Consider the following 13,205-nt stretch of genomic DNA (forward strand, 5'->3'; position numbering starts at 1 on the left):
TGTGTGTGTGTGTGTGTGTGTGTGTGTGTGTGTATGTGTATGGTGGCGACCATCATGGATTTATACGTAGAAACCCAGTTATCTAAAGGAAATTTTCTTTTGCCTAAATGTAGCCACATACCAAAATGGAAGTTGTTTATTTCCCAGTCTATCCCACTCACAACATTCACGACAGAGGGAGGGTTTTCTTAATTCTTCCTTTTTGCTCCCCATTGCGGTACAATAAAACAAAGGTGACAAAATTCTACAGTGTAGTTGTGCAGGTATATGATATAAGAGCATATTACTTTCACACCAAGTATTCTGTTTGTATTGCTTTATACTTCTGTTAATGACATAGTTTACTGAGACCATGTCATCAAACATTAGGTAAACAATGTTCCTGCCTGATGTTTAATGACCTTAATAGCAGAACACGTTTGCGAATCTTCTGGTTTCTGATCCAACAGGAGACCAGTGGATTCAGGCCAACAAGGAGCCTGTGGAGATGAACCAGTACAGGGTCAAAGGTCTCCCAGTGGGGGAGAAGATGCTGTTCAGAGTGGTGGCCATAAACATTGCTGGTCGCAGCCCGCCCGCCACTCTGTCTCAGGCTGTCACCATCAAGGAGATCATGGGTCAGAGATGCTCCTTAACTAAAACCAGATGCTGTCGTGTTTAATGAACACAACAAGCTTATTGTTGTTTTATGAGCATTTTGTATTACGATAAACAGCATCCATGATCTGATTCATCTTTTCTTTGTCCAACATCCAGAAAATCCAAAGATCTGTCTTCCTCGCAACCTGAGAACAAAACTCATCACTACTGTGGGTGAGAAGGTGAACCTGGTCATCCCGTTCCAGGTCAGTTAGACCTTTAACTTTCAAGTTTTTACCAGGAAAAACCCGGAATTTTTATTTATAACTCCCTCGTGTACATCCTGAATGACGTGCAAACTTATTTCCTCACTTTAGTCACAGAACTTCTTAACTACGTCTGAACTTCATTGCAAAGAATTCCCCCGTTTTTTTTTTTTTTTGTTGCAATTTTGCAAGCCATGCGCACAAAAATGTGCTATAAATGTCACAAACCGTCTGCTCCAAACGTGGACACGCTGGTCACAAACAGAGTTCATCATTTTGAGTTGCCAACTCGTCTCCAACAGTCACAGCTCAGTAAGATGCCACCTAAAGAAGACGCATTGTGCATTAAGGTCATGCAGAAATGAGAAAAGGAATGAGATTACCAATTTAAACCGTGCACAGCTGCAGCACGTCTGTATAAAGTGTCCAAATTCATGTTTTTCTGTATGTTTTGGAGACTGAACCATAAACTAAAACCCCCGATGGCTGCAGCCTGACCGAGCAGCTTTTCTTCTCCTGGAATGCAAATCTATTCTATAAATATTGCTCTACAGAGAGCGCGAGCGCTTAAAGGGCACAGGGAGAGCTACAGCGTCTGACAGCAGCTTTCGAATGATGACGCTGGTTAGAAAAAGAAGCTAACCACGAGCAGCGAGGGGGAAAACCCTGGTTGTAAATAAAACCAGACAAGAAGAGAGCACAGAGAGAGAGAGCAGCTTACACGATGATCTGAGCATCAACATTTCTGCCATCTTACATAAGAGCTGGACGTTTTGCTCAGCAGCTGTTTTCACATCAATCAACAGTTAAATGTTCCGATGGTTCTGCATCAACTCTTCAACGTGCCAAAGTTCTGGTGATTTAATGAACAGGCTCAGGCTTTGGAGCGCGGCGGCGTTTTGAGCGTTTAAAAAGTGAGTAAAGTGTTTTTATCTGCAGGGAAAGCCCCGTCCCGTCGTGACCTGGTCGAAGGACGGCGTCCTCATGGAGGACAAGACTGTGGGGACCCGTACCAGTGATGTGGACACCGTCCTCTTCATCCGCTCTGCAGAGAGAAGACACTCCGGAGCGTACACTCTGTCTGTGCAGATCGAGAACATGGCTGACAGCGCTGACATCCACATCCAGGTCGTAGGTAAGGTTTTCGCCCATGTCTGTGTGTGTTAGCAAAATATCTGAAATTACTGGATGTATTTTAACGAGACCTTCAGGAACAGATCACTGGATGGGCATCTGATTACGTTTTAGAGTCAGTCTGATTAGAGGCGGCTGCCTCGGTTAATCCAGTTAGCCAAAACAAAATGGCTGAAAGATGCTCCTTGCAGGTCGGGGTGAGTCTCTGCCACAAGCAGACGAGTTTATCTCAGTAGGATGGAGCGGATGGATCAGCGGATCAGGGCCTCGTCCTCAGTCGCTTCAGTCGGTCATAGTGAAGAAGTAGTTGAGTCGAGAGGCAACACTCTGTTTTATGGTCTGTCAAGAATGGATGACTGAAAGAACCAGATCTGAACTCCTCAGGGTCCCCAGGAGGAGCTGGAGGGTGTCGCTGAGGAGACACTTGGTCTCTCCTGGACCTGTTGGGTCTCGGATCTGACCACAGATAAGAGGCAGAAATTTGTCTATTTTACAGATATTGAGCTACAATTTGATTAAGTAGTAACTGAGAGTCATCCCCAACACGTACTCTGAGCACTGAAAGGTTCAACGTTCTTTATCGTCATTCACATCACAGGTGGTACATGAGGTGGAACAAAATTGTGTACTCAACGGCCAATTACACCCAAAAATAACAAATATATAAAGTATAAAAATAAACAGTATACAAAGATCTAAGATATACGCTAAACAATAATAATGTAAATTAATATGTTGTATTAAACAGCAGCCTGAACATGAGTCTGTTGTGAGCAGATGGATTTGAATACAGCAGCTCTGAGGCAAGAGATCAGCAGCATGGATAATCAGCAGCACAGATAAAAGGCGACATCTTGTAAAATGATTTTGTTTTACAAACTGACAGTTATAATTTTATAAATTTTTCAACATAAGACGATCTTAGTCTGAAACGCTGAAAGGCTGAAACGTTTTCTTTCAAGGAATGCTATCTTTAATTATTATTTTTATTATTATTATTATTATTTAAGTTAGTGATGTTAAAACTACAAAATCACCCTTTTCAGTCAACTTAAAAATTTGTAATTTGAGGCTAATTTGTGTGTTTTTGTCAGATTGGTCCGATCATTCTGAGACTCAGATTACGGCTCGTTAAGGATGATTGACAGAGAGTTTTTGTGTTTTTGTGCCGGCAGAGAAGATCCTGTTCTTGCTGCGATGACGCTGCGAGCAAAAAGCTGATTATTTTCATGAGCTTCGGCTGCGGAAACTGTCCTCAGCGTCACTTGAAGACTCTGATGCTCGTTCTCTCATTAGGATTAGAACATCGCGCACGTTCAAACTTTTCAAGGTGTGCGATTAAAAACCTGTCTGGAAGGAGACGGAGGGTTGAGCATAAATCTGCGAGACGTGCTGAGATTCCTTCTTTCAACACTGATGATAATTCCTCGTTTCACGATCCCAGGAAATCTGGAACCATCAAAGAGCTCATTCCTCTCTTTCGCCTAATCCCGGCTCCTGCGCCACCGCCTCAGAGCTCGTCTCTGTGGCTCGGGGTTCCAGCTGGATTATCTGCTGAGATTATTTTTGTGTAGATTCGGATTAGGTTTGGGTTTTAAGGGTTGCTCTGTCACTTACTCACTCGCTGCTGAGAAGGCTGAGCTAATGAGAGGCTGTGATCGTGCCCCCCTCCCTCCGCTGAGCTGTCTTCACGCTGTTTGAGCAGGAAGAATAAAAAGCTGCTATAGAGATAAATTCTCACGCGTCGTACAGTGTTTGGGTGTCGTGCAGACCACACAGAGGGAAGGATGATAAAAAGATGCATTCTTCTCCTTTGTGATGCAAAGCTGCGGTTGCTTTGTGAGTTCTGCTGCCGTTTTCTCTTCGTCCTTTGTCTTTTGCTCTGTTAATCTGTCACTCTCTCTAATCTCTCTAATCTGTCTAATCTCTGCTCGTGCAAAAATTGATCTCTTTCTTTCAGTAGGATTTCCCTCCTCTTCCTCTCTGTATCCAGGAGAGGAAGTGTTTTCTCACCTGTCTCTGCTCGTACGTGTTCGGTTCATGGAGCCTGCTGAAAGTTTCACCTCAAACCGTCTCGTGTGTCCCCCCCCCGCAGAGAAGCCCGGCCCGCCCATCGACGTGCGCGTCACTGACGTCTGGGGCTTCAACGCCGCGCTGGAGTGGAAGCCGCCCAAAGACGACGGCAACTGCGAGCTCATCGGCTACACCGTGCAGAAACGAGACCTGAAGACAAAGGTATGCACGGGGGAGGGAGGGGCATGGGCAGGTGAGGGGCTCAGGGGGCGGAGCCAGACAAATCTGTTTCCGCCTCTAAATCATAGTTGCCATGTCCGCTTATTATAAGCGACTTTGGGCTTGTTTTTTTTCTAAAGTCGTTTGCAAATCTTGTGAGTCGTGGGCTCCGGATTGTTGGGGCTGTTTTTGAACGTGAAGTTGTTTATTTGGGCTCGACTTTCTTTCCGAGTGAAACTAGTTGATTATCTCCCAGCTCCACACAATAAAGCAAAAGACGAGTGGTCGTAGGTAGTTTGTCCCTTCCGCGCCCCCGTTTCCTGTTTATCGCTCCCGCCCAAGTTGGCGAGGCGACAGGCGCACATCCCAAACACTCATATGTGGCCGATCACTAGGGGGTTCACTCACACGCAGTCAGGATGTTTTGTTTTTAAAAATATGTAGAAAAACATTACGTAAGGAAAATTTTTATTTTTATCAGAGCTTAAAAGTATGTTATTCAAAGTGTTTAGCATTATTTTGCTGTTTTTTATGTGTAATGCCATAATAAACGAATGTTTATACTGTTTAAAAAATGGCCTCTGTTTTACACAATGTGGTGGGTTGCCAGTTGGGCCTGTTTTTATAGAGCTGATGTCTTGTTTCTATCGTGAGATCTGGCAACACTGCTCTAAATTCTGTCCTCCGAGCAGGGACGACCACATGGCACCTTGGAGCTTCTTGTTTGGACCAAAGTCAGTTCGTCTTTGTCCCGGCCTGTTTTTGTTTCTTAAACGTCGTTAAATGTAGACAATAATGTGTTTCTCCATCTGTTAGCAAAATATCTCATTTTAATGAAACTTACAAAAAAAACTTGAATGAAGGTACGTTAACTTTTGGAGTCAGCCCAATCCAAGATGGCTGCCAGAGCCAATTACCCTTGAAATGAGCAACAACAAAAAAAAGGCTTCAACTCCGTCAGACTGCGATCTTTAATCTGGTGTGGTAGTAGCTGAGAGTGATTCACGACTCATCGTGCAAATCAAACTTCTGACGTTTTAGAAAAGCAAGAAACGTTTTTAAAAGTATTTCTGTTTTAAACAAAGCGAACAACGTTAAAGATGATGGTTTTTAAAACATCGTTTGATTTTATGTTTTAAATAAATGACATCAGGGCTGTAGATTTTAATTTTTTTTTTAAGTTTAAAATAAACTTATCAATCAAATAAACACATCTAAATTTGTATTATTCCCCTTTTCTTCCATATTTGAGTCATTCTTAGAGTTTTGGGGAAAAACATGTCGTTTGAGACTAAAACTAAAAAGTTTTTATCTAAAAAAATAAAACACATTTTAACAAACTATGAGTTTTACATAAAGTGGAAGTTGCAGAACATTTTACAGTAAATGGACTGGACTTATACAGCACCTTTCTATCTTATTTCAAGATACTCAAAGCGCTTTACAACAATCTGTACCTCATGTACCCGTTCATACAGCTCTATACTAGATCTCTACAAAGATAATTGAACAAATCATTCTAAAGAGACTAATCAGAGCTTTATCACATTCATACACTGATGGGACACACATCAGAGGCAACGAGGGGTTCAGTGTCTTGCCCAGGGACACTTCAGCATGTGACTGCTGGTGGAGTCGAACCCCCAACTCTTGCATTGGAGGACGACTGCTCTAACCACTCAGCCACAGCCGCCTTCACAGTCTGTGAAGTAAAAAAATTTAAATGTACTGATTTATTTACTTAAACAAATCTTTGTTCTGTGCAAAGAAAATTAGATTTTCTGTTTGTCAGAGCAGGTGTGTCATAAAACGTGGATTAAAATGTGAAATAATTCAATTAAAAACTTTATATAACATGTTTTGAACTCGTAATATTAAAATGTAAAACTGATTATAATGTTTGCAGAGAAACACTCTTCCTGCTCCTGTTTCACTCTTGAATTGTTTGATTTTTTTTTTATCTTTGGTGTTGAATAATAATCTTTTGTAAAAGTGGAAAAGTTAACAAAATCAAACATATCATCTTTATTCTTAGTTTAAAGTTTGTCAGTCTGTCAAAGTTAAACGAACCAACACACTAAAGGATTGGAGGAAGATGTTTTTTAAGCTTTCTTCTTCTCAGAGCGTCTCGTTTGTCTCCGCGTCAGGAGTGGTTCACGGTGCTCGAGCACAACCGCAGGCCCAGCTGCACCGTGTCCGACCTGATCATGGGCAACGAGTACCGTTTCCAGGTGTTCAGTGAAAACATCTGTGGCCTCAGCGACCAACCCGGAGTCAGCAAGAACACGGCCGTCATCATGAAAACAGGTGATGGACATCAGTTACACACAAGGAAATTATATTAGGAATATATAGTGGGGTTTGCATGTTCTCTCCGTGCATGCGTGGGTTTTCTCTGGGTGCTCCGGTTTCCTCCCACAGTCCAAAAACATGCATGTTGGACTGATTGGTAACTCTAAATTGTCCCTAGGTGTGAGTGAGAGAGTGAATGGTTGTTTGTCTCTATTTGTCCCTGTGATGGACTGGAGACCCGTCCAGGTGTCCCTCGCCTCTCGCACAGTGATGGAACCATGACCCCCCGCGACCTGAAAAGGAAGAAGCGGGTAAAGATAATGGATGGATGGATGGTAAGACTCTCCATGACCTTAAAGGTGCCACTGTGTTGGTGTTTATTGTCACGGCGCCGGCCCAGTCCGTGTCGTGCTACAAACACGAGCCGGGCCGGAACATCGCTGATCACCAGAAGCTTTTATAACTCAAAGCGCCACGAGCCGATCGACACCGAGGCAGAACAAAGTGGAGGAAGGCCTCTAATGAGACTTTACAGGTTCCTCACACCAGCCATGAAGGAACTACATTATTATTATTATTATTAATATAATTATTGAGCAAACACATTAAATAATCTATTTTCTTCACCCACTTTTTGTGCAGGCTCTCAGGGAGCTGGTGCCCACCTCCACCGGTCACTGGACAATAAATGAAATTAAAATTATTTTATCTGGAAACGACAACTTCATGATTTTGCTTGTTGGACAGTTGCACGATCCAACGTTTTAGAGCCCGACCACTTCCAAAACACAATCGTCTTCTTCAGGTCTTTCTGAAGTTTGATTGTGTCTCCAGCGCAGGATTCAAAACGTCTCTTTAATCCTCCGCGCTGCTGTTGTTGACACCGTTAGTAATCACCACACCTGCTCTTGATTCTTTATCCCTCTGTGTTTTTATACTAGAGGATATTCTTGTGTTTGTTTCAAGTGAAATCATAGTTTTAGTTTATTTAGTTTGTTGCTTGGTTAAAAGATTTCTCCGCACTCGGCCTGATTAACGACACCTGCAGGGAAAGGATGCCAACAAAACCTTTGATTTTTTTAAAACTTTACCGTGCTTGATGGTTCTCCATTTTAATCTTTTTTTTTATCTTTATTTAAATCGGGGGTCATGTTATAACAAAAATAAAAAATAAACTATCTTTGTTCTTTCATTTGTTGGAGGTTCTTCTTATAATGTTTTAACTAACGAGGAAGAATTAATTTTTTATGTTTTGCACAGAAAAATCTGGTTCAGGTTTTCTCTGTCTTTAAAGTGTGTATTCTCCAAGGTAAGCTTTAAAACATGATGTTATTCACATAAACTAAAACGTGAACGCATCAGTTTTCATTTTGTTCAGCTTTCTATTCATGTTACTTTTCAGTTTGTCTTCAACTTTGAGGTGAAACAAAACGTCATATTTATTAATAACCCTTCTTCACGTTCATCCCTCATGGTAGCTCCTTCCTCAGAGCTCGCCTCCTCTCCCCACCCAAGAGATCCAGATGGAGTTTTGGATTATAAGGCGCATTAATTGAAACAAAACAGTCGGATAAGTCAAATTTATTCAACTCATTCACAATAACTCTCAACATTGTTCAGTTGTACCACATATAATCGGTTCGAGGTCAGTAAGCGCAACCAGAATTAATACATAAGGCTCACTGTCGATTTTTGAGAAAATTAAATGATTTTAAAAGCGCCTTATAGTCCAAAAAACACTGTAATTTGTATTTAAGATTAAATAGATGCAGAAGGAAGTTTCTGACCTGTGAAACTTTTCATTGTTACGTGCTTGTGTTGCTTCAGAGGCTGCAGGAAGATTCCTGAACTAACTTTTTTTGTTGTTTGTTTAGGTCAGATGTTTGCTCCTAAACCGTTCAAAGAGAAGGACATGAGCCTCTCCCCCAAATTCACCGCTCCTCTGGTGGACAGAAGTGTGGTCGCAGGCTACTCTGCAGCCATCAGCTGTGCTGTTCGTGGATACCCGAAGGTGATCATCTTACCCTTTTTCCTTTTCAGGCTTTTTCTGATAACGTTCAACTGTAATTATTCCTGTTTCGCTCAGTTTATAGCAGAAATTCTGCCATATTTGATCTGTTTTAGGGCAACAAATGCAGCTGTTTGCTGTTCAGTGTAAATATTTAGCAGCTGACGTGTTAAACTGACAGACAGACGTGTCTTTTTGTAACGTCTGCAGCTCTGCAGCATTAATCTGACCGGCCCGCTGAGCAGAGTTCTTGCTCTGTGCTCCAACGAGTCAAACAATGAGACGATCCTGATGCTGCTGCAGTCAAGATGTTGTTTTACGTCTGAACATGATTGAACACGTTTCCTTCTTATCTCACCACTACGGATGCACGATATTGAAATTTTGGTCGATATCCGCTGTGCCGATATGTTAAAATTTATTTGGCCGATAACCGGTACCAATACCGATATTTTCCCCTAGACCTACTTACAGAGACTACATAGATTTCTCTGCTGTGGAATTAAAATACTACATTATTCTGCATGGTCTTTGTCAATTTGGCCTGCTACAAAATGCAAATGCCAAAAAGGGGCTGAAATGATTTAACACTATATAAATATATATATATATATTTTTTTAAAGCGTCTTTTATATTGAGTTACTTTGATGGAATGGCCGATGTCCGATATTTAACCTTATCTAATATCGGCCGATACCATGCCGAAAGTATTGTGCATCCCTACTCGCCACATAAGCAAAACCCAAATGTTGACCCGATTTCACCTCCTCCTCCTCCTCCTCCTCCTCCTCCTCCTCACCTCAGCCCAAGATCATCTGGATGAAGAACAGCATGGCCATCGACGGAGACCCCAAGTTCCTGATGCAGAACAACCAGGGCGTGCTGACTCTGAACATCCGCAAGCCGAGCCTGTTTGACGGGGGCCGGTACTCCTGCAGGGCCGTCAACGAGCTCGGGCAGGACGAGGTGGAGTGCAGGCTGGATGTTCGAGGTGGGCGGCCTCCACGTTTCTTCGCTCTTCTTGTTTTTATTTGTCAGCTTGAAACAGGAGATGGGCGCTAGGACTTCTGGTTTAGTCAGTTTTGAAATATTTAATTTGATATGCAAATATTTTCATGGGGGAGTGGTGGCGCAGAGGATAGAGAAGGTGGGCCTGTCGAAAGGTCGCCGGCTCGACTCCCCGGACTGACAACATCAAAATGTGGGTGGGAAAGGTGAAACACCCACACCTGCCTCCACCCTCATTTGCCCCACTCTGGGCCCTTGAGCAAGGTCCTTAACCCCCACTATCTGCTCCCCCGGGTGCCCTAGATGGCAGCTCTCTGCTCCACACAGAGGGCTGTGGTAGCTCGGTGGTTTGTGGTTGTGTCAGGAAGGACATCAGGTGTGAAAACAATCGCCAAGTGTTTGTGCAAGTTAGTTCATTAGTGATGACCCCTGAAGAAGGGAGCAGCCGAAATAAAAAGAACATGAACATATTCCTTGTAGTTTAGAATAGATATCTACAATTACTTCAGAAACTTTGTTCTCTCTGAAATCTGCTTCAGAAAACTTTCTCTATATTTGTCACCTTGTGCTTTTTGTGTTTTTTACTTTTTAGCTCCCATTCTGTTACTTTCAGCCTTTAGCCATGCTTTCGGTTAGTCTTTTGCTACCTTCAGCTGATATTTTGCTACTTCTTGATTGCCATTAGCCTTCTGTTACTTTTGCCTCATTTAGCTTTTTAAGTAGCCATTTGTAAATTTTAGGTGGCTCTTTACCTGTAGCCAGCCTTTTGCTATGTTTAGCTAGGATGTTGCTACTTCTACATTTATTTAACATTTTATTACTTTAATTAGCATTTTTCTATCTTTAGCCTTTAGCTAGCATTTAGAAAACAACAGCTTCCAGTTAGCCTTTTGCTAACTTTAGCCAATCTTTTGCTGTTTTTAGCTAGCTTATTGCTACTTTTAGATTTTAGTTGGCTTACTTTAGCTAGTTTTTTTTCCTGTTTTTAATTTTTTTTAGCTTGCCTTTTGCTACATTTAGCTTTTACCTAGCCTTTTGTTACTTTTAGCTAACAAATTTTCTGTTTTTAGCTACCCATTTGCTACTTTGACATTTTAACTAATCCCTGTCTACATTTAGCTCTTAGTTAACTTTTAGCCTTTTCAGCTAAATTTAGCTTATTTTGCCTTTTAAGAAGCATTTTGTTCTGCTTAGCTTTTAGCTGCTTCTTTTCACTTTAACAACTCAATTTAAGTTACTTCAGCCATTCTCAGTTTTCACAGATTTATTTTAGTTCCCACAGATCTGAAAGCAGCTTTTAAAGCCTCACATGCTGCAGCTTTTTGGCTCCTTGCGTTGATTTTATTTGTATTTTTTCTCCACAGTTCACCAAGAGAAAGCAGAAGAGCCGAAGAAATGAACGCAACAGCCGAGGATGTAGCTGATCAGTAATGGATGCTGTAGAACGGAATGGTCACGAATGAATATGATCAGAATAGATGGCCGCTCATCTGCAAACAATTGTTTGATGAATCAGTAATGTGCCATAAATTCTTCCAGCGAACTGCACCTTGTTCCACCCGTCCTGCATGCAGCCGGACCCCCTGCTGTGACCTCACACAGGCGGGTACTTCCTGTCTGTGGACCTGTCGCTGAACCCTCTTATAAAGAAGCTCTCATCCACTAAGACTCCCCGTGTTGTCTTTGTGTGTGTGTAAGCCGATGGTTCCTCGATGTGTGTGTGAGCTGATAGTTCCTTGGTGTGTGTGTGAATCAATGGTTCCTAGGTGTGTGTGAGACAATGGTTCCTAGGTGTGTGTGAGTCAATGGTTCCTAGGTGTGTGTGTGTGAGCCGATGGTTCCTAGGTGTGTGTGAGTCAATGGTTCCTAGGTGTGTGTGAGCCCATGGTTCATTGGTGTGTGTGTGAGTCAATGGTCCTAGGTGTGTGTGTGTGTGAGTCAATGGTTCCTAGGTGTGTGTGAGTCAATGGTTCCTAGATGTGTGAGAGCTGATTGTTCCTCGGTGTGTGTGTGAGTCAATGGTTCCTAGGTGTGTGAGAGCCCATGGTTCATTGGTGTGTGTGAGAGTCAATGGTCCTAGGTGTGTGTGTGTGAGTCAATGGTTCCTTGGTGTGTGTGAACCGATGGTTCCTAGGTGTGTGTGAGTCAATGGTTCCTAGGTGTGTGAGAGCCCATGGTTCATTGGTGTGTGTGAGAGTCAATGGTTCCTTGGTGTGTGTGAACCGATGGTTCCTCGGTGTGTGACGTTTTGGATTAACAGGGATTAAAGGGATAGTCTGAATATTCTTCCAGTTATTTATATTTATCATCGGTGACATCAGCTGATCAGACGTCAGTGTGGCGAAGAGCAAAAGTTTTAATCCGGGCGAGAGGTTAGCCGAGGGGTGAGCAGCCTTTACAACCGGAGACAGTTCTGCTTCTTCGTCACTCTGTAAAGACATATGTTTCTTTCTACTCCTTTTGAACATGTTTATTATTGACTGTTCTTTTTTCTCTTTCTGCATTTTTTGTTGTTTCATTTAAACATGTTCAAAACAATGCCTTAACATCATCATATCCAGAGCAACAACAAAAGACTTCAAAAACCTTTTAATGAAAGATGACGCAGCTTATTTTTTTAACACTACATGCATTAATTATTGATTGTTACACTATTAAATGAAATATCTGCAATTCTGCTTTAAATGGAAAACATTTAATGGCAGTTAGGACAAACTCCTGTTCAGAAAATTAAGTCTGAACTCGTGATAGTCCTGTCAATATAATTGTAGGAAACTATTAATATAAGCGGAGCATTAATGAAGAATGAAGCTGCACTGAAATAAACTTGGAAAGTAATGAGGCCAGTTTGACGCAATACTTGTGACTCATTGAATTCATGTTTTTGTTTGTTTGTTTGTTTGTTTTTGTGAGTTTTTATCAAAGCCAATTATTTTAGTTGTGATCACCCAATTTCAATTGCTTGTGTGCAGAAAGGAAGAAGAGGATAAAGATGATGGATGGATGGATTGTGCAGAACTGCACTTCCTTTTTTTCTAAGCAACTTACATGAAATGTAGCAGACAGTAAACAGCCCGCAGCTGTCCTGAGGCCCGTTGATCACTACTGTCTGGCAACCCGCTGCTGGCTGGAGCTTGTGGCTGTCTGGCAACCCGCTGCTGTCCAGCAGCTTATTACTGCACTGCTCTCCTTTAGTATTTCAAAATACTTCTGTGCTGCAGACATGGCGCCTCGTTAATCACAGCAGCTGTTGTATTATGACTGTACTGCAGCATGGCTGGTGTAAAACCATCAACCTCAATGATCAGAACCAGAGCAGGGCAGTTGCTCCGATACAGATCAGTGATAAACACCTTGATCAGTACTCAGAGCTGATGCTTGCAGCTGGATCAGGACATCAGTATTTCTGTCTATAAGTGTTTGACAGCGTCACTTCAAAATGATTAACCTGTATCTGCAGGTTGTTGTGCACCGGTACGGCCCTCATCTACATAAACACACACAGTCTCTTTGCATTCCTTTACGCTCTAACACTGCGTTCCTCATGGCATGACCTGTAGTGCCAGGCCGTCGCCGATCCACGGCTTACACTCGTGCAAACACAAACACACACTCCAAATCAGGGTCTCATTAGCATCACACACTAGAGACTAATTAATGTACCCATCAACACTGCCCTAATTAG

General features: G+C 42.3%; 1 protein-coding gene across 1 annotated transcript in view; it reads left to right on the plus strand.

The window, feature by feature from the left end:
• Positions 1 to 11,155, plus strand: part of mybpc2a (myosin binding protein Ca) — a 64,923-nt gene extending 53,768 nt beyond the window's left edge. The window contains exons 22-29 of the mRNA XM_037689215.1: positions 450 to 617; positions 757 to 845; positions 1,785 to 1,980; positions 4,075 to 4,214; positions 6,359 to 6,518; positions 8,378 to 8,514; positions 9,317 to 9,503; positions 10,885 to 11,155. Of these exons, the coding sequence (XP_037545143.1) occupies positions 450 to 617; positions 757 to 845; positions 1,785 to 1,980; positions 4,075 to 4,214; positions 6,359 to 6,518; positions 8,378 to 8,514; positions 9,317 to 9,503; positions 10,885 to 10,919 (1,112 nt within the window). The 3' untranslated portion in view covers positions 10,920 to 11,155. The remainder of the gene's footprint in view (positions 1 to 449; positions 618 to 756; positions 846 to 1,784; positions 1,981 to 4,074; positions 4,215 to 6,358; positions 6,519 to 8,377; positions 8,515 to 9,316; positions 9,504 to 10,884) is intronic.
• Positions 11,156 to 13,205: the final 2,050 nt, after the last annotated feature.

This window comes from Nematolebias whitei, chromosome 15, assembly GCF_014905685.2.
Source record: "Nematolebias whitei isolate Nwh7 chromosome 15, NemWhi1, whole genome shotgun sequence".
Taxonomy (NCBI): Eukaryota; Metazoa; Chordata; class Actinopteri; order Cyprinodontiformes; family Rivulidae; genus Nematolebias; species Nematolebias whitei.